The sequence below is a fragment of the Astatotilapia calliptera genome, chromosome 7 (genome assembly GCF_964374335.1).
Source record: "Astatotilapia calliptera chromosome 7, fAstCal68.1, whole genome shotgun sequence".
NCBI lineage: Eukaryota > Metazoa > Chordata > Actinopteri > Cichliformes > Cichlidae > Astatotilapia > Astatotilapia calliptera.
Window position 1 is genome coordinate 67,385,358 of NC_137428.1, and position 22,382 is coordinate 67,407,739.

A 22,382-nucleotide genomic window follows, 5' to 3' on the forward strand; every position below is an offset into this window, starting at 1 on the left:
TGTAGATTTTTCCACAACGAAGAGCCAAAATCTTGCCCTCGGTATCTCAGTAGAAAAACAGCACATTTCCACTGCTGCTGCCACTGAGATAAATAAGCAGCTGATCCAACCCACAACAGCTTTAAGCTTTGAGCTGGGAATCACACTTTGCATCTGAGACCTAAAAAAAAGTCTCAATGGGAGGGGGGTTCAGAAGGTCCCAGAAACTGCTGATCCAGTACAAAGCTCTGTGGAAAAAGGCCCACTGGAGAAACAGGGGCTGATGCTTAAAAGCTTTGAAGAGCTTCAGATCCCCTTTTCCATCTTTATTTTTTAAAGCAAACATGCATGTGTGCATTGGGTTAAAATGTGTGTCCACACATGCTGTTTTAAGTGCGTGTTCACATGTGCACCCACACATGCTGGTGAGGTGATTTAGCAGCGGGGCTGCAGATCTCCCCGAGGGGGGCAGATAGAGACGAAAATCAAAGGGCCCAGTGAGAGAGGAGCCTAGCTGCTCTTAACGCACTAACTATGAATTATGCATGTTGATCGATCGCACACAGGCAAACACCGAAAAGTTCCCAACCTGCCAGAAAAAGATGGATTCTGCTAAACAAAATGAAGCAGAAGGGAGGAAAGGAGAAGAAGGGGTGTTACACAGAGTTTGCCTACGGATATTTTATATCCCTCATTGGAGTATGTCAACAGGACAGAATAGATGGGGAAGCTTTTTGGTGCTGGCTATTTAAATATATTTATTACATGTGTAATCTTGTGTAATCTGAAAGGATGCTGTAGCGTTGCTTTTCAAATACCACCTGATTCAAAGCTAAACAAACGTATTTCATGCAAGGCTGTCAAGACACTGCACACTGCATTCAGATTAAACACAGTGACTAAACCTTGGTGTGGCACACACACATTATTAATGAATGAGAAACATCTCATTCATTAATAATTATAAATGCAAGTATGTTTTTCAAAATCGGTCAACACGGTTTGAAAATAATTAAATAATATTTGAAAAAACAAGATGTGCCAGAATATTAAACCACGTCATGCTGCTAAAACAGCTTTGACTTCTAGATGTCATAGAGCGGTTTCAGACACACACAGAAGAGACTTTAAATTTTATAAAGTGCGAGGCTGAAATTCAGACTAAATGTTATGGTCCACACAAGCTTTGAGATCTGGGCCCTGCATCAAATCCTCTGCTACCAACTGTGGGTTTATTTTTAACTTTGACTCTCACAATCTCTCAAAGCTCATCCAGTCTCGAGGTGACTGCGTCTTTGAAGCTGTAGCTGCTAAATGTTGGAACAGCCTTGTTCAACCCTCAACCCTTTATCTCTCGCTATAACGCGGTTCACCTTTCGCAGCCTCGCTGTTTCGCAGATTTTTTATTTTTTTTGCAGCGCATTGTCTCCTGCGTCCTGATTGGCTGTAGACCATTGTCAATCAATCTCGCGCCGTGTCTCCTGTACAGTACAGGATGCGTTCAGCTTGTCATATTTACATAAATCTTCAATCTCTAGCAGTGTGACTCTGAAGTGCTGCTCTGTATGTTTGTAAGTTTTCTCCCCAACAAACACAACAATGTCGACGAAACGTTTTGCACCGTCAGAGGCTCCTGCGCTGGCACCCAAAAGCCAGAGGAAGATGCTAACCATCGCACAAAAAGTTGGACTTCTGGACATCCTAAAGGAAGGTAGAAGTTACTGTATTTTTTGGATTTTAAGGCACATAACGCGAAACAAAAGAGTCAGATGAGTCAAATTTTACTCAACTCATTCTTGAAATCAAACCTGAAAACAGGGTTTGATCTTTGGTTTCTTTCTATAATACTGGACGTATTTTTTTACGAAGGTTTGAACTTTGAGAGTTTAAACAAGTGAGAAAAGTGTGAAAATGTTCCTGCCTGTCTGAGAAAAGTGTATAAAGTGCGTAGTGCGGGGTTTTACAGCCTTAAAACATCTAGAATAATTGTAAAAAACATAAAGTTGGCTACTTTTATCTATCGTGGGTTATTTTTAGAACGCAACTCCTGCGTTAAACGAAGGACCACTGTATCTCTAAAAAACTTCACCAGAATTTCTCCATTTTATTGTTGTTTTATTTTTACCTTGATAATAAATTCTTCTCTGTCACTATGATAACAGCATCGACGGCATAGAAGAGCAGAGAAAGTGAAGGCTGAGGAGCCCGGTGAGAAAAATGCTTTTATTTATTAAAAATGAGAAACTTTTATTGTCATCACAGTAATTAAAACTTTATTCACAGTACTGGAAAGTTTACAAATCAGCTTAAAAGTTTCTCACAGAAATTTCCCTTTCTAAGGCACATTTTTAATTTAGCATCTAACTGATAAAGAATGTTATAAATAATCATTAATTAATAACAAAATCTCTATTTATTATAAAACATTTATGTTTTTAAATGGAATATCTGAATAGGTGTACAGAAGCACAGCAATCATTCCAATGGTAAATTGCATTACCCAGTGCAGGTTTATCACGTAAAGAGGCTAATTGATCATTAAGAATAATTCTCGTAATTATGCTGGCACAGCTGAAAACTGTTTGTGGTAGGGGGCCTGATCAGAGCCCAGCAGCAAGAGGAACAGATAGTGGGAACTGCTGACAGGCGCAGAGTGAGACACAGGTGTTGTGCGTTGGTTGAGTACCATCTTTTCTTTCTTTCCATCTGCAGTAGTGTGCTGGCACTCGGGGCTACGAATATACACCACAGGAGAATAGTGAGAGTGCGACGGCTCATATTCATCACCGTTTAAGTTAAACTGTTGCTAAAGGAAATCTGTGTGAGAGGACAAAACATGTCCTAAGAACAAGCCAAGCTGCTATAACAGGAGCCCCCATCTTTTTATTTCAATTGTGGTGTGTGCCTGTGTGAACATTGGCATCCTCAAAGAATGACCTTTGACCTTTAGATGCAGATGGACAGTCGAGTCTTGTCCCGTGGAGGTGGCTCTTCTATGCTGTGCCATACGTTCATGAAGTGGCTGTTTGGTCTCTCCAATGTAGAGGTCTGGGCATTCCTCGCTGCACTGCACATGGTTAGACTACGATGAGCTGGATGACTGAGAACCTTCGCTGACAGTTTTAACACAGTTGCTTTCGGACATTGAAATGATGCGTACAAAAGAAAGAGCAATAACAACAAAGGGCAGGCTGAATCTCCTAAATCACTCTTCTCCAAATACAAATAAGTAAAGTAAAATGTGTCCAGGTAAAAATAAAGATAATTAAAAGCTAGAATTACCGTCATATCGGGCTTATTAGCGTCGCTCATCGGGCTGCTGGACCAATTATCTTATGTCATGGAGAGACATCGGTCATTTATTCACAATAATCGCTATTTCCCTTAGATCACAGGTAAGAATTTATTCAAATAACAGACCACGATCACCTAATGGGTCTTCAAACTGTGCTCAAGCTCAGGGTTAAGGTGTCATTTGTTTTAGAGGCAATAACCTGTGAATTTAGATTGATTGTGAGGTAGATGAGCATTCTGCTTCTATTAAATCTTCCATCACAAGGTAGCAACAGCATAGAAGCAGGACACAGAGTGACAACATTACACTCGTTGGTTCCTCTGGGATATAGCTCTAATACACAGGTCACAAATTGCTTAGAGGTCTTAGCGCTGCCCCCGAGGGCCAGACTGTAAAGGTAAAGGTACTGGTTGAAATGGCCTACAGGTAATGGCCACGGTCCCATTACCATCCCCAGTAGGAGCGTTATTAACGCCTGAAGAGTGTTAACCTGAGCTGAGAGCAAGAAACAAGGTGTTAGAGTGTATGTGTAAGAGTGTGTGATAAAAATGGGGAATAAGGGACGGATCGTTATGTACGTGTTATATAATAGCTCACATTCATGACAATAAAGAAAATTTAACTAAGAGAGAAAAAGAGTAGAAGAAAGCCCAGCACTGTATTTGTCTGCATACTGTCAGTGAGAGAGACGGCCAGCGTCAGCGTTCCCTTTACTGTCACAGAGTGACATTGTGAAGGTTGGAGGCTTTGGTGCAGAGCTAGCAAAGGAGAATGGGACAGGAAGCAAAAGTGATAAACTTTAATGAGACGAAAGAAAAAAACAGACACACTCCCCAGGCAGCTGAGCAATCACACGCACACACACACACACACACACACACACACACACACACACACACACACACACACACACACACACACACACACACACACACACACACACGTTGTTTACATAAACAAATAGCAACTCCAGCACCGGTTGCAGCATCCACCTGAGTAATGAAGGCTTTTAAAAAGCCGAGCGGTTGGCAGCTTCATTCAACGACCAAACACCATCAGATCTAAACCTGAGAACATTACATAGTCAGTGTTTACTAAACAGCAAGAAACCAGTTTATTCTTAGACATCAACAGCACATAAAACTGATGATTATGCAATTTCTACTTATTTGAAAGATGCAAAATAGTAAATTCATTAAATATTTAAGACTGCTTTCATACCTGTGTAGGAACGACAGTCGTAGCCACTTATTAGTTTGAAGCTGTTGGTTTGGCATTTGTCTGTTGCTGTCTTGGTTTTTTGGAACTGTACAAACACAAAGTGGATCTGCACACTATGTACACACATACAGCAGCAACTTGTCAATCAAAACGTAGCCGAGCACTGAAACATTAGATACCAGTAAGTACTGCAGTCTGTGTTGCTTTTTATAACACAATAATACAATATGACTACGTTTACTGCATGAAGGGAGCTTGAAGCTACTGAGAACAGACGCTCACTGAGGCCATAATTCAAGTGACATCTAGAGTATCACCTGCTTGGCTGTCAGCACATCCAAAGCTATATGCCTGACTACATTAGGAGTCCCCTCTCTCTGACATTATATAGATCCAAGAATGAAAAATGGCTCTCATAGGTTTGGCAGTGCTGATGGACACATAAACAGCTAGGGCTGCCACAAACGATTATTTTGATAGTCGACTAATCAGATCATCATCCATTGGACATAAAACGTACAGCTTATTGCACCAGCAGCATCTGCTCTTATATAACTATCATTAGCTTACAGCTTTAAGTGTTTAAGGTCTGTGCTAACTAAAAATAAAGACAAGATGATAGTTTATTAAATTTTAATGACATTTGCAGATTGTTTCGGTGAAGTTTAATAAACTCCTTGCTATCTAAAATATAACAGGACACCGGAGTAAATTCTCGAGCATCTCACACTTCTGATAATCAGCTGTCTGCTTGACGTTTATTCAGCTGTGTAAAAACTATAACTTTAATCTCAGCCAAACCGATTTACTACAAATAAAATACTACAAAAAAAAAGCCAAAAATAACATGTTTAAGTTATCTAAGTGACTTATATATCATGTTTAACCTGAGTAGCGAAAGACGGCGGTGGGTTTGAAAACGATTTGCCGGGAGTCAGACGTCTACGAAAACGTCGGAGCGCTTTTGAAAATATGCGGTCTTGATAAACTGAGCAGATATTTGATGTTTACACAGCTACATTCTTGCCTGAAAATATGTTAAACATTTATTTTGTGACCCAGAAAGAATAATAAGAGTAATATTAAAACTAACTAGCTGCCGCCATTGTTGGAAACTGAGCTGGGCTGCACTATGAATTCTGGGACACAGCTTCTTCTTCGGGGTTTAACGGCAGCTGGCATCCTTGTACATGCAGTGCTGCCATCTTCTGTTTCAGTCCGTTATTACACTCTTAAATCCTATTACTTCTGCGGCTTTTGTGATCTTACAAAGCTTCAAACGAGGCGTCGACTATTAAATCAGTCGTCGACGATTTTGATAGTCGACGTAATCGTGACTAGTCGACTAATCGTGGCAGCCCTACTAACAGATGAGGACTGCCATCTGGATTATGATGTTTGCAGAGGACACTGTGATCTGTACTGAGAGTAGGGAGCAGGTGGAAGAGAGCCTGGAGAGGTAGAGGTATGCTCTGGAGAAAATAGGAATGAAAGGACAGAATACATGTGCAAGGAGTAGAGGTGGTGAAGGTAGATGAGTTTAAACACTTAAGGGTCAACTTGACATTACCAGAAAGCAATAGGCAGCAGTCAAGAGAGGTGAAGACACGGGTGCAGGTAGGGTGGAGTGGGTGTCAGAGGTGATTTGTGATAGAAGGACAGCAGCAAGAGTGAAAGGGGAGGATGACAAGATGCTAGTGAGACCTGCTGTGAGGTATGGTTTGGGAGATGGTGGAACTGACAAAAAGACAGAGCACGGAGCTAGCAGTTACAGAGTTCTGATACTCAGACAGTCACCAGCCAGATTAATAATGACTATTTCAGAGTGACAGCTCAGGTTGAGCAATTTGGAGACAAAGAGAGGTGAGATGAGATGGCTGGGACACGTGCAGAGGAGGGACGGTGTATATGATGGGCGAAGGATGCTGAAGATGGAGCTACCAGGCAGAAGAAAAGAAGATTCATGGATGTATTGAAGGAGGACGTGCAGAGGGTTGGTGTGACAGTAGATGTCACTAAGGATAGGATGAGATGGAGGCAAATGATTCAATGTGGCAACCCTTAAAGGGACCAGCTGAAAGGAGGAGGAGGAAGAAAAGGAGAAGACGACGAAAGCAAAAAAAACGGGTTTCATTTGATTGTTGGACCCCAGAGACAAACAACAGTTTACACATTAAATTCAAGGTGCAGACCAGGGTCTCTTGGGGGACGCCATGAAGTACAACATGGATTTCTTTTTAATCATCAATTCCTCTCACGTTTCTCCTCTTTTTAACAAGTGTCTCTAACCTGTGCTTTCAGTTCATCCTCATTGATTTGGAGCTTCCACCTTGTCTCTTGATACCTGACACTAATTAGATTTTGCTAATGACATTAACCCTTTGGATTAATACTTTTTCAAACCTACACCTAATTTTCCTTGCCAATCACGTCAGTCAGGCTCATCCAGTCTTTTGCTTTTTTTGTTGGATTTTTTCTTCACTGAACTGTCACCTCTTTAATTTTCCTAGTATTAGTAGTAGTAGAATGAGTGTGCACACATATGCACAAATGAAAAAATGTTGCCTGGAAACATATTAAACAAACTGTCAAATATACTCCATGCTTCTTTCACATCCTTTACTTGACTTTTCCATGCATCTCATGGAAAGTCATTATTTGGGTGACCTGGAAAAGGTGCGTAGTCCTTCATGAAACAGATCCATACACTCAGCATCACACCTCTGTAATAGGGCTCAGGGGAATGTGAGTGCACAAAAACAAGCTACTGTTACACCTGGGATAGCATTAGAGCAAGTGTTGATTGTGTGCCACACCGTCGTGTGGAAAACAGTGTTTAATATCTAGAAACTGGAAAATCCTCACGTATGCATCGCGAGGGATCATCTGTGCCGTTTCCAACCGTCAGCAACATTTGTGCCATAAAGCCAATATCTATACTGAAATTATGAAATATTCCTGTTGAAAATGCATAATCTTGTGGAATGAGTCATCCAATACTGTGCAGTATTACTCTATGATTAACTCATACCTCCTACACAAACACAGCTGACTTCCTTTTTTATTTTTGGGGACTTTCACATATCTGAGTTTAAGGATTTGATGTTCCCAACTTCAAAGACCTTTTGTGTTGCCAATCTTTGTGTGATGTTCAGGTTCAAGCCTAGATCCTGAGGACATGTGAAATGGTAAATAACTGCGAGAGAACAGTAAATCATAAAACAGCAACTTGAAGATAAAAATGCAATCAGAGATGCAGGTGGTGTAACACAGTATGTGCAGGTAGTTACAGAAAGCATGGATGGCAATCTGAAGTGGAAGTGGGGACATACTGAAGATATAAAGATATACGGTACACACTAGAGCAGGGCGATATGGCCAAAAATATTTATCACGATATATATTTGAAAATTTGCGATAACGATATAACCGACGATATAATTGATGCGAGACAAAATACAACTCCACAACATTACTAGCGCAAAAAGACAACCTTCCATTTATTTTCACTTAAGAAGCTGGTTTTTATGTACATTAAAGCTTTATAAAAATGTAACAGTGCAAATGCAAATTCCTTGCTGAAAGTTTAACCAAAAGGCATTTCCAGTAGAAATGGGCTGACATATCCTGAGCATAACCATGTATAATATCCACTGAAGTTAAAAAGAGGTGCTTTGCAACATTAAACTGCAGTGTGCAGTACGTATTTTTCGGACCATAAGGTGCACAGGATTATAAGGCACATTAAGCGAAACAAAGCAGTCAGATAAATCAAACTTTATTAAACTCATTCTTCTTGCTTCCTCCACTTCTGTACCATTGATTCATTAATGTTGAATTCTCTGGCAGCTGCTCTATTCCCATGTTGTTGCAGTATATTAATGACTAACCTCATATTGTGGATGGATTATCTCAGTTGTTCTCCTGACTGAAGTTTGGTCCGTTTACAGCATCCTGCCATGCGATTGCATTTGTCTCTAACCATGAAGAACCTTCACGTTAACTTTTATAAGTGGAAAAGTGTTAGTGTTCGTCCTCCAGCTTCACTGTTTATGTTATGCTAACATAGCTGTGTCGCTAGCGATCACGTAGCACATCGTTATATACCAGCTAGCCCAACTTCAGTAACCCTACAAACGTCACTGCTGTTTAGTTTCCTGTCTTCATTTATGTTGGAAGTGATAGCAGAGCTGTACGTTTGATTTTTTTCAGAAATCTCTCAGTCAGAACATGCTATATCATGCTTAGGTAACTAGCGAAACTAGCGAGCTAACTTCCGCTAGCTTCCTGCTAACTTCTAACTCCGTTAAATGTAATAACTTTTGTTTTCATGGATGCCTGGAAGTTAAACTTTATAGTTACACCTGGTAAAGCAGCAATGCTGATCGTTTTATTAAAGATGAAAGAATTTAGACAGTTTTTAACTCTAAGTGATGCTGCAGTGTTGTTTGACCGGAAACGTACGGAGTTTAGGACCCAGATTACTCCCAGATTTAAGAGCATCTTAGTCCGACAAATACGACAATAACAACGGCCGCTTGCATGTTCTGCAAAAAATGTGCTTTGTTGTGTATCTGACGGACAAACACCAAACCAGTTCCACATCACGGAAGTTGCACCATTTTTACAAACCAATTCTGGTTCATCTGTTTCACTCAACAATCGGCCATGTGCGTATGAAAACAAAGGCACTGCGCATGCGCGTTTTACTCCCATTCTATCGCGATATTTCATTTTCCTATCGTTGCCTAACATTATACCGGTATTACCGTGAACGGTATAATATGGCCCAGCCCTAGTACACACTGGTCACTCTGCTGCTCAGTGCAGACAAAGCAAACGTCTCTAATAGGAAAACATTGACAGTATATCACGGGTCCCCTCTCACCTCACAACACACTAAAAATAGCTCCATAATTCTTCATGTTGGAAAATATAATGCAAATATTTACACAGCAAAACCAATCAGTTCATGATATTTGAAATATTAATTCATTTTTATAGTAAGTGCACATGGATCAAAACATCAGTTATAAGTCTACTGCTATAGCTAACAATCTGCACACACACACACACACGTACGCACACACACACAGACACACACACACACGTTATGTATCCATTGTGCATTTTTACAAAAAGGAATCTCGACTAAAGGAAAACAAACCCCGCGCCGAGGAGAGTTGCTACTTCCAGCTGACGTCACTGTAATTTCCTAATTTTAGCTCTTCTTTCTTCACCACGCTCCCCTGGTATGAATGTTAACCAACTTCAGTAACTTCCTGAAAACCTCATGAAAAGATGCCAGTTGTTTCCTAGAGATTAAAAGTATTTTTTTATAAATGCATATTAATAAACACACAGATTTTATACTGACGACAGACATAATAAGGAAATAATGATCATAATTAGCATGAGGTTCTGTGCCATTAGGAGTGTAATTGATCTCACAGTCATTTACCTGAGAGGCTAATAAGCATGCTCACTGACCTTAACTCACTCTGACACAATCTTAACTGGGAAAGCATTCATAACGTAAGCTGAGGGTTTTGTTTGCCTCCCGTTTCCACCTTCTGCTTTCTCTTCTCATTCAAGGTGACCTTGAAACCTTGAATTTTAAGTGGGGGGTGACCCAAACCTAAGGGATCCCTTTTAAATGTTGCGTTTAAAAATAATTCTATACTATATTTTCTAAGGGATCTGTGGACTCCTGTTCATTAGTGGTAATGTTAATGCTAATACTAATAACTGTCACTCATATTTCAAATTCAAATTCAAATTCAAATTTTATTTGTCACGTACACAGTCATACACAGTACGATATGTAGTGAAATGCTTGGACAACTGCTCATGACCTAAAGAAAACAAAAAAGGAAAAGGCTATGAATAAGATAGGAAATAAATATGAAAAATTAAAAAGGGTAAATTTAACTAGGAAGGAATAAAATATAAATTAAGGTTAAAAATGAAATAACTGTACAACACAAATTAGAATGAAGGGTAAATTTAACTGGGAAGAATAAGATAAAGATAAATATATAAATTAAAGTTGAAAATAAAATAACTGTACAACAAAATACACAATACACAATATAGAACTATATAAGAATGTATGAAGAAATCTAAATATAAATAAATATATACACAATAACAGCAGCTGTACAAGTATTAACTGGAAATGAAGAATATAGTGACCAGTGTTGTGCAAAACCAAAGTCCAGAAAGTCCAGTGTGTGTGTAAGAACCATATGTGTGGGTCAGTACTGTGTGGTGGTGTGATTGAGAGACCGTATCGCCTGCGGGAAGAAGCTCCTCCTCAGTCTCTCTGTGTTGGTCTTCAGGGAGCGGAATCGCTTTCCTGACCTCAACAGAGAGAACAGTCTGTTGTTGGGATGGCTGAGGTCCTTCACGATCTTCCTGGCCTTGGTCCAGCACCGCCTGCTGTAGATTGAGTGCAGGTCAGGGAGCTCGGAGCGGATGGTGCGCTCAGCTGACCGCACAACCCTCTGTAGAGCTCGTCTGTCCTGCATGGTGCTGTTCCCGAACCAGGTTAAGATGTTTCCCGTCAGGATGCTCTCTATGGTGCACGAGTAAAAGTTCCTGAGCACCTTGGAGGGCAGTTGGAAGTCTCTCAAGCGTCTGAGGTGGTAGAGATGCTGTCGGGCCTTTTTCACCACGGTGTTGATGTGACAGGACCATGACAGGTCCTGCGTGATGTGAACTCCGAGGTATTTGAAGCTGTCCACTCTCTCCACTGGGCACTCGTTGATGACGGGGGTCTGGTAGTTCCTCTCCTGCTTAGTGCTGAAGTCCACTATCAGCTCCTTTGTCTTACTGACGTTTAGAAGGAGGTTGTTCCTCTGGCACCAGTTCTCCAGATTCCTAATCTCCTTCAGGTAGGCCGTCTCGTTGTTATCAGAGATCAGGCCCACCACGACGGTGTCGTCAGCAAACTTGATGATGGTGGTGGAGCTGGTAGTGGCCACACAGTCATATGTGTACAAAGAGTACAGCAGGGGGCTCAGAACACACCCCTGGGGGGCTCCAGTGCTGAGAGTGGTGGAGGCTGAGACATGTCCGCCCATCCTTACTGCCTGTGGTCTGCCAGTTAGGAAGTTGGAGATCCACAGACACATAGATGAACTGAGTCCCAGATGGTCCAGCTTGGTGGTGAGTGTGGAGGGAATTATGGTGTTAAATGCAGAGCTGTAGTCTATGAAGAGCATTTTAACATAATTCCCCCTTCTAGTGTCCAAGTGAGTGAGTGATCTGTGGAGGAGATGAGAGATGGCATCGTCTGTGGAACGATTTGGACGGTAAGCGAACTGTAGTGGGTCCAGTGTGTCTGGTAGTGAAGAAATGATGAAGTCTCTGACCAGGCGTTCAAAGCACTTCATCACTACTGAGGTGAGGGCTACAGGGCGATAGTCATTGAGAGAAGCAGGGTGGGGTTTCTTCGGGACAGGAACAATGATGGACTCTTTGAAGCATGTGGGGATCACCGACTGAGATAAAGAGATGTTGAATATCTCAGTGAACACAGGAGCTAGCTGGTATGCGCAGTCTCTTAGGATACGACCTGGGATGCCGTCTGGTCCTGCTGCTTTCCTGGTGTTCACTCTTTTGAAGGCTCTATTTTGGTGTTTCCTGTCTTTAAACAGACAGTCGATTTTGGCATGAGACTGATTTAGTTTTAGTCTTTTGAAGAAAACCTGCATTTGCTCTGGTCACATACTAAAAGCATCTAGGCTAGCTTTCTCTGTGACGTTTTAGATACCTGACAGAAACTAATGCTAAAGCTGAATCCCCTTTACTTGCAATATACTTTAAATATTAGAGCAACATTGGATTTTTAAATTCTTCATTGTTAGGGATGTGAATTGATAGAATTTAGAGATTCCAGTTCCATTATTGATATTGCTTATTCAATTCAATTCAATTTTATTTATACAGCACTAAATCACAACAACAGTCGCCTCAAGGTGCTTTATATTGTAAGGTAGACCCTACAATAATACATACAGAGAAGAACCCAACAATCATATGACCCCCTATGAGCAGCACTTTGGCGACAGTGGGAAGGAAAAACTCCCTTTTAACAGGAAGAAACCTCCGGCAGAACCAGGCTCAGGGAGGGGCGGGGCCATCTGCTGTGATTGGTTGGGGTGAGAGAAGGAAGACAGGATAGCAGACAATCAATCTGATTGGTTCTCACTGGCTCCACTTTGAGAGTCACCACCATCGCTAGGCAACATATCAAATACAGAAAGTAATTCATCACAAATCTCATTTCATTACTTTCCCATTTCTCCATAAAACGACTTGAACACATTGTCTCAAAATTACCATTTAACAATATAAACCTTTAAGCTACAGATACACACAACACAAATCCCTAATGACACACATATGATCTTTCTCTTAGTATTGAGGTATGAAGACAAAGTTGACACCAGAAACCAAAGATAAAAACCAGCGCAGCGAGAGTTTGATGTGATCATCACGGTGATTCTAGAAGCAGAGCCTGGAGCCTGAGAGCTCATGTTGAAGTTCAGGGTCTGGCTACTGAGCTGGGATCAGCAGACACTCAGTCTTGGCTAGCTTAGCATTAGCATGTTGTGTTAGCAGCATAACCCAGTTGTTTCTATCCGTGATGCGACTTCGTGCTCTCGTCCTTTCGTGCAATAAGAATCAAAGTGACGTCCCGGTACACGCTGTAGACTGTGACACTATTTTCAGCCTCTGGCACACAAACTGAAATCAACAAGTGCAAGTGGAACTGAGTATATATGTTAAACAGATCTTTGATCTTTCACTGAAACCTTTACTAATCAGAAGCTGTAGTGTGCAGCTCTGCAGATGTTGTAGGACACTAAGGACCAGATTTCATTAGTGGAGCAAATTAAGTGAGGTTGCAATCACAAAAATGCTCTGATGGGAGTAAAAAGTTCTGCAGATGATCTACTAACAATATGCTAATTTACAAAGACTCAGACAGTCCATTTAAATAATGCCAGCATTCTACCGAGAGCACCGCAAATTAGCAGATCCCCAAATCAGCAAGTTGAAGAGGGTGCAAGTAGCCCACTAACCAAAATAATGGAAAACATGGTAACTCAGATCAATGAGAGGCAGCTGAATGACAATAAGTTTTTGATAATCTTCCAGATCGTGGCAACAGTTCTCTGTACAAGCAGACACATTCTGCTATACATCGCGTATCAGGACTCTCCTTCTGCCTCAGCTCAGACAGTCGGTTTAGTTAAGATCTGCTCTGTTTTCATCCAAATACTAGTGTTCTTGAAGACTGGAAATATGTCGTGCACGGCTCTAAGAATGCAGGGTGAAGAGCTACAACGCACAGCCAGAGCTTGGGCACGATCCTCACACCTTTGAGTGATCCACCAGCGCTGATTACACACTTGTTTTTAAAAGCCTCTCATTCCAAGTAAATTTACACTCCTAAGCAGCAACTATCACAACCAAGTGGGACACAAAATAACACATGCTTCTTCTTTTTACCCTAAATTCAGGACAATTTTCACAAACTTGTGTGCTGCGAACCAAAATAAAGCACATTTGCATGATCTGATCTGAAACTCTTACAAAGCAAACACGATAAGTCCAACTACAAACAATACATCACAAACATGATGCTGGCATTAACCTTTTAAAGCCATGAGATAGTTTTGTGCTGACACATACTGTTAGTAAGCAGTTCACAGTCCTAAGACTAGTAGGGAAAAAAATTATTAATTTTTTAATTTGTAGGTTTTGAATTTTTCTGTTTGGCTTTGAATTGTTAAATAAAATAAATTAAAACAATTTTGTTATAATTATTGTCTTAAAAGAATTCAAACATTTAAAAAATGATTTCATTAGTGAAATTAAGATGCATGTGACTCTCCATTTTCTTTTCATGGAGACTTCAGTAACTATAAATGACCTTATTAGCATAATGTGTTCATGAGAATATAAATCACTGCTGAGACTCCCTGACAGGAGTGAAGTCTGACTGTGCCTCTGTATGCCAGTGTGAGGGCAGTGAGCAGAGCTCTGTTTGACCTTGGAGCACACTGTACCTCATGCCTTTTGTGGAGCGATTATGGAAATTCTGCAGCAGCTGCGGGACGCCCAGCATGGCCTCGAACATCACGGCCAGCGAACCCAAAGTCTCCACAAACACCACAGAGTCCAGCAGCAGCAGGGTGATGACTGCACACACGACGGTGAAGCCGAAGCAGAAGAGGAGGTAGTCCTCAAAGGCGCTCCACTTCCAGAAGTAATGCAAGTTCAGGTCTATAATCGGGAGATAGAAACGCAGACAAACATTTACTGGTAATCGACGGTTTTTGGACTCTAGTCAAAAATGAAAGAAATGGTGACGAGAGCAGAACAGAGAAAATGAAAGATTCTGAAAAAGAGTCAGAAACAGAAAGCAGAGATGATGAAACAGAGATAAATGTAAGCGTGTGTGTGGCTGCTGAGGGGTAACGACATGCTTACGCTATGTGAGGATGGGAAAAGAGGAGTGATTGAGACAGGTGCAACAAAGAAGGACCAATGAGCACATTTCATTACAGGATGCATAGAATTCTGCAAAGACGGCACTAAAATCACTGAGCACATGCATACGTGAATGTAACAAAGAAAAACGAGATTTTTAACATTTCTATGACTTTGTAATAAATTGAACTTTAGCGAGGCTGAGCTATACATTTACGTTTATTACCTTTAAACCTTTTCATTGACACAAGCGTATTTATCACGTGTGCCGTTACAATTCAGAGGAAAATTAAAAGACCACAGCGTTTGTTAGCTTGCAGAAACATTAAAGAAAAAGTGAGTCAGTGTGACTGTGAAGTAAAATTGAACACGAGAACAGCCACACTGTGGTCTAGCAGTTTCTGTCCTGCCATCTTCAGTAACAGCGGCGACTCCACGTGCTTCAGAAGGAAATCTTATGAGCGGGAACATTATGAGCTCACTACAGCTGAATTCCCATCAACCATCAGTATTGTACCAGTGGACCATTATATGAGATGATGGACAATCTCTCATTGTGTATGTATGACCGTGGAAAACCGGCTGACATCAGCTAGAGGGGATTGATGACTAAATAAGAGCACATTAGTTAGTGTAGAGACTGGAGCACGCCGTGTGCTGTGAAGCACCTGACCTCTCCACCTGAGGTAGATACTTTTCAGACGTCCAAGTACGCTCGCTTCATGAGCAAAAATAGGGGCGTGTAGGTGTGTAGATGTAGGTGATTTTAAGCTCACAAACTGACGTTTCTGTGTCAGCTGATGTTTTTTACTTGTATGGTTTGAATGATGCTTCTGTGCTCTATCCTGGTGTCTACTGTGATCTACTCGATGAACAGAAAACAGTCATTAAGAAGACGTCAGACACACAGATGTCTTCAAATTGCATTTTGGTTCAACCAAGACGGTAAAATACAGATACTGCATTCAAAATGACACAAACGAAAAAGAAGAATCTATTTCATTCCAAATTAATCAATTCATCTTTTAAGAATAATCCAGACTAAGACTTAAGGTGGAATTAACCATTTAGTTTGCTGTCAGCTAAACTAAAAATGAATCATTTCAATTCAGTTTCATTTGTATAAGCAAACATCCCAGCATTCACACTCCGACCCCAGACTATCAAATCAAATAAGAGAAAACAACGGAAGAAATCTGAGGAAGATCAACAGACATCAGTCCTGATTCCAGTTAAAATAATCGAAGTATAAGAATTAGAGACAGCAATGCTATAAGAAAAGAAATGATCGCAGACTCACAACATTCATTAGAAACTTATTAAAGGTATTAAACTGCATTTTCTTTACTTGTGTCAGATGAATAGATCAGACATGCTGAGAGTCAAACTTATTGTTACGATTCAAACACAGCAAGTTTCTGTTACTACTGTATATACATTTGACTCCACTTGTACTGCCTGATTAAGGACACAGTAAGAGTACAAATATCAGCTTATACATGTAGAAAAGTTATATGATAACTTTCTTCTGAAATATTAAACAACACAAGTCTATTAGTGGCTTTTATTTCTTCATAGTTTATTAAAAATCTCATCCTGACGTGTTTCCATCTCACATTCAGTGGAAACACTTCACACTGCGGTGGCTCATTTCAGACAAGCTGAACTGTTTTGTGGGGTTTTTGGCTGGACCATCACTACCTTCCTCACCAAGTTTCACACATGCCACATCTGCTGAATGTCCTCGTTCCAAAACGGAAATTCAGTGCACACTGCAGATGCATGAGTGGTCAGAATGGGACTTCCAGGAAATGAGCTAATGAGAACCAAAATACTGGAAGTTGGATTTTTATGTGTGGAATCGCAGAACTTTCTGATCGCATCCTGACGACGGTTTTGCACGACTCTTGCTTTTCTTGCGGTGGTGACAAAGATACAGGAGTCAATGTTTCTGTGTCACTCAGAGAGAAATGTTTCCAGCTCCTCCGTCTGAACAAGGACTTTTCCATTTCTAACCGTACACGCGATACATACGTGTGGTTGCGCAGAATAAGCGCGCACATGCATCAAACACCTGACTGGGACATTTTTGATTTCACTCTTGTACGCTGCATCTGCTGCGCTGTCTTGGGACACACAGAATGAGACGTGTTGCAACAAGTGCTGCATGTTTGCAGCAAACAGCAAATGTGATTAATGGCTTTATTAGAACATACTGCAGCAGACACATCACCCCCACACAGGGTTCGCAGCTTTCTTACACACATGCGACAGGACAAATATCGCCTCTCTGGACAGACTTGTGTCGTTCATCACAAACTATGAGATGAACAGAAATTAGAAAGCTTTTAACAAAGCAGATCGTTATAATTAACACCATTAAATCTGTCAATAATATCTTTAAGAACGCCAGCGGGCTCATTTCCCTGTTAGCTTTAACTAAGCTGAAACCCCCAACGTAAGACTAAAATATCTCTTTCCTCCGTAACTGGACCGTGAAATAAATAAATCAAGTTGAGAGGGGAGAAGTAAAAAGTCCATCCGCTCCTAAAGAAGACTAATCTAATATAACAATATAATAATATAATAATAGTGTATGTGCTGGTTTTGGACCTTATTGTTGTGTCTGATTTTCATCTGAAGGACTTCTCTAAACCGGCTGAATATCCTCAATGTGCTTGGCTCCAAGGTTATTATCGTTAACGAAAACTAACAAAATAACAAAAACTAGAAGTGAAAAAACATTTTCGTTAACGGAAATAAAAATAAAAACAAAAAAAGGAAAACTAACTAAAACTGTAATGAGTGTTCACAAAACTAACTAAAATTAACTGAATTTATAGCAAAAATGTGTTTAGTTTCATTGATGTGTGCGTGTCCTACAATAGTCGAGGGTGAAAATGAAGTTTAGTTTCCAGATTTTTCTTGCTGTGTCTCATTATGCCAGCAGGTGGCAGCACGTTAGTCGAGTCATCTGTGTCGCTGCTCCGTCGGGAGAAAGCGCCAGAGTCCAATTTGGGATTACTTTGAATATGACTGTGTTTTGGATAAAACAAGTGTCTTGTAGTGGGAAGAGACAAATTATGAGGGACATTTCTAAAGGGAAAAAAATCCCACAAACCTTAAAGTGAACTTGAAAAGCTCACACAAGAAGGCTAACCTAGCTTACCTTGAGAAGGGAGCACACTCAACCCTCATCCCCAGAAACAGAAGCTAACCCCAGGCAAGGCAGCGTGATGCATCCCGAGACAACAGGACGGGGACATCTACATAACTGTGAGTCAATTGCCTTCAAAAAGTTTATCAATTCACTTGAACCAAAATTACGAACACCCGGTGCTGCAAGAGTTAATAGTCTCATTGGGGCCAAGATATACATTTTATAGTTGCCTGGTATCAATGGTTGTTCATCTGCCTTTATTTATTTATGTATTTATTTATTTATTTAAAGAACCCATAGGTGGGAATGTGAGTTGTCTGTCTCTGCGTGATATGATGAAACTGGGATTTTGTTGCACTTAATTATTGCAAACACGACTAAAACTATAACTGAAACTAATCAAAACTAAACTGAAACTAAGGATTTTCAAAAAAATAAAAACTAAACTAAACTAGCAAACAATCGGTAAAAACTAATCAAAACTGATATAAAATTGAAAATCTGAAGTCAAAACTAAATAAAAATAAAAACTAATGAAAATTGCAAAACTATTAAAACCCTGCTTGGCTCTCACAAAACTCTGTCAACCTGAAAATAAACCAGGAAGTGCAACTTGATAAAGTTGGGCATCATGCTGAAAACCACGGGTAAGACATAAATTAAACCTGCAGGTTAAATCTGCTGTCACAGACTTCAGGTCAAGGTCAACGTAAACTGTTCCTTTCTTCAATCACTGACTGAGTGACTCAGATTTCTATTACGCTCAACGTGAACTATCTGCGGTATGGGCTAGAAGAAGCTGGAGTGACTGAAGAACAGTCTTCAGTCACTCCAGCTTCCCCCTCACCTGAAAAACCTCCTTTACTCTCAGATTAGTCCCAGCTTCAAGCTTATCTTTTGTTTACAATATTAAAGACCTTAATTGTCTTAATTGTTTTAACTGGGTTAATTTGTTGTTTTAATTACTTCTTAATAGCTTAATTTCTTTGGGCTGTTGTCTGATTTTGTGCAGCCCCTCAGACAGCATTTGTTGTGTTTCATGCTCCGCACGAATAAACAGACCTGACTTGAGCTACTGCAGCCACCGGCGCTTGGCAGAGGGAGGGAAGTGCCAGGAGAGGTTGGCCTTTATCACAAAATTAAAAGCTGCTTCATTTCCTTAAGAATGAGGCCGAGGTGGTGAAGTATCGAGGCGCTGCACCAATGAGAGTAGTGAAAATCAGTGTCACCTCTCTGTGTAGCACTCCTTTCTGAGCCTCTCACATGTTACATTTTCAATTTTTGAGCTCAGCTTAACCTTCCTTCTGCTTATCTGCAGCACACACGCCAAGATGCCAAAAAATGTTCTTCTCTTGTTCTCTTCCTGAGAGCTGCAATCTATTTTCATACATTAAGCAACACGCCGACTTCCCCTTCTTTATCCCTGCACCCCCCTCTCTCTTTTGTAAAGCCTTTAAAAAGTACAACCAAAAGAGAAGACGACGTCTTTTATGGAGTCGCTTCTATTATCCTCCTGCACCGTTCTCTGACCACTTCACCTTTTCCCTCACGATATTGGAATCCTTTCGTCGGGAAGGGCAAGTGACCGCCTTTCTCAAAGAGCTCCCTCCTTGTCTGGTGGGCCTGAAGACCAGAGGCGCACTTCAAAGACCCCAGAGACTCCGAAGTGCCAGGAGGTGAGGAAGCACTCTTCCTTGACACAGAGTCTTTGTTTACACAAAGGTCATTGGAGATGAGACAATTTAATGAGTAAAAGACATGTCGATACCTGCGTGTGACGTTATTCTGGGAGGAAGTGTCTCGGCAGGAGGAGCTACAGCGTACAACTCCAGACATTATTTCAATGGCTGTTTGATGCAGGCTGCACAGAGGCTGGAAAAGATGATTAGAGATGGAAGCATATATATAACTGGAGAAGGTGCCTGAGTCAAAGAGTAGTCCTGAGATATACAGCAGAGAAGCTAAACTAATTTCCCATCAGGCTTAGCAGAGAGAGAGAGCAGCGTGGAACCAAGAGCAGAGACAGAGATGGGAATTGACACTGACAGCTAGAGAGCTTTGAGATGTGCCGACTCAGCACTGTCAGTCTGCGTGTACAACGACTTAGCTCTGTGTATTTTAAGATGTGTGAAAGTTGCTGTTTGACATCTCTTGTAGGCTGTCTCGTTCGCCGCTCGGCTCGCTGGTCTAATCTGCGGATGGATGGGACTTCTTGTTGTGTTGGGTGGAGTGGACTTTTGAGATCGCTGTAATGGGTAATAATGGATTGGATTTATACAGCGCTTTTCAAGGCACCCAAAGCGCTTTACAATTCCACTATCCACTAATTCACTCTCACATTCACACACTGGTGGAGGCAGCTAAGGTTGTAGCCACAGCTGACTGACAGAAGCGAGGCTGCCATATCGCGCCATCGGCCCCTCTGGTCATCACCAGTAGGTGGTAGGGTAAAGTGTCAGGGACACAACGACCAGGACAGAGAGCCCGGGGATCGAACCGGCGACCTTCCGGTTACAGATGCGCTTCCCAACCCGCTGAGCCACGGTCGCCCGGGTAAAGACGGTTTAGATAACGCAGGCAATGCGAGCAACTAACTTCCTCACCGTATTCTAATCCAATCCAGGAGCTGTGGTCGGCGGTCGTGTCAGAATCCGCGAACTGAGCCGCAGTTTGGTTTTGTCTCCTCAACACAGCTCCACAGAATACTGACAGCACGAGGAACAGACACGCCTCCTTCATAGGTTTTAATGGGGACGCTGCAGGAGCTCTGCAATCATTTGGATGGGCAGAAATACCACATAAAGGGGGGTGGGATGGGGGGGGGGGGGGGGGGGTCTTGTTTTCCCAGCTTGGTTCACTAACTGAACAGGACTGAGAGAAGACAGACAGGAAAGGGTCCACTGCTCTGCAAGCTCTCTGAATAATGCAAATGTCCACTCGTTAGGATATAGTGAGAATGTAAAACACACTGGGCCTCTCCCTTTCTCTCTCTCTCTCTCTCTCACACACACACACACACACACACACACACACACACACACACACACACACACACACACACACACACAAATCTACAAACATAAATAAATAAATAAATAAATAAATAAACTGCCTTCCCGGCAGATTAATGTCTTGAACTAGTTTAGATTTTGCTCGCGATGGATGAACACACAGCCTGTGGTCAAACTTTTACTATATTTGAGTCGAGTCACGCTGACTGAGATGAAGATCACAGATTATAAAATCTATTTAAAATTCATTTTCACTTGAGCACAGAACAATTCAGTCAAAAAAAGTAATAAAAAGCAGAATATAAAAAGGAAGCAGCGATCACCATTATTTGAAATGACTCTAGATATTACCAGTAATGTTTCATATGGACCCTCATCCACATCAACAGCTTCATTTCACCGTCCTTTTTTAACACACTTGAAACTCTTCTTAGTGAAGAACAATTCTGAGATGCAACAGTACAGAAGAGCGGGCAACTGGACGCTCTGAAGTAGCTATGCATTACAAGAGTTATCTGTGGTAATAAAAGGGGCTATTTCTGTGAAATATGAGGTGATTTTCTGAAGAACGTTACCATCCGTGCTCAGTCGTTCAAGACAGAAAACATTCGACCCTTTAGGATGGCTCCTTAATTGACGTTTCCAGTTGCCAGGAAAGCTCCAAGTAAACATGTTTTTGTTCCGAGTATGTGGGACACGTAAAAAATATAATAAACAACGAAACAGCGTAAGTTGTGAAAATGCCATTTAGGTCGTTTTCAGCATGATTACTTAACAGACTGCTTCAGGCTGGTCCTTTAAAGGAAAAGAGGTTAAATCTCATCATCGTACATCACCGAGGGAATTCTCAATGTCCACTGCAATTAATGCAATCTTTTTAATTTCCATTAGCTTCTGTCTGTTTGCGCGATACCTTAACAATGTTTTGTTTTAATTTCAATTTGTGTTCTGTTGCAGCATCTTTTCAATTTTCATTTTAATACAGTTTTCTATTTGTTGCTTCAGTGCCCAATTTACTGTAAGTATGTCTTCTATTTTAATCTTTTATGTCCAGCACATTAATAAAATAACTTGTTCTATAATCCCACGGAGCACAGCGGTAAAGTCTCTCATCCCCGCATGGCCACATCTGGCAAAGCTAAAAAGCCTGCGTGCATCTTTTTATAAATATCTACTCACAGAAAGAACACAAATTTGCATAATGTTCTGT

At 41.1% G+C, this 22,382-nt stretch overlaps 1 protein-coding gene across 4 annotated transcripts in view; it reads right to left on the reverse strand.

Moving 5' to 3' along the window:
• The window catches only part of LOC113027144 (solute carrier family 66 member 2), a 59,266-nt gene that overhangs the window by 13,797 nt on the left and 23,087 nt on the right, over positions 1–22,382 (reverse strand). The window contains exons 4-6 of one of the 4 annotated variants that reach the window (XM_080303966.1): positions 14,578–14,794; positions 4,496–4,580; positions 2,239–4,341 (exon numbers count right to left, since the gene is read on the reverse strand). In XM_080303966.1, the coding sequence (XP_080160092.1) occupies positions 4,526–4,580; positions 14,578–14,794 (272 nt within the window). In that variant the 3' untranslated portion in view covers positions 2,239–4,341; positions 4,496–4,525. Of the gene's footprint in view, positions 1–2,238; positions 4,581–14,577; positions 14,795–22,382 lie in introns of those variants that run through there. The other 3 variants (XM_080303964.1, XM_080303965.1, XM_026176706.2) reach the window with 3 other exon arrangements.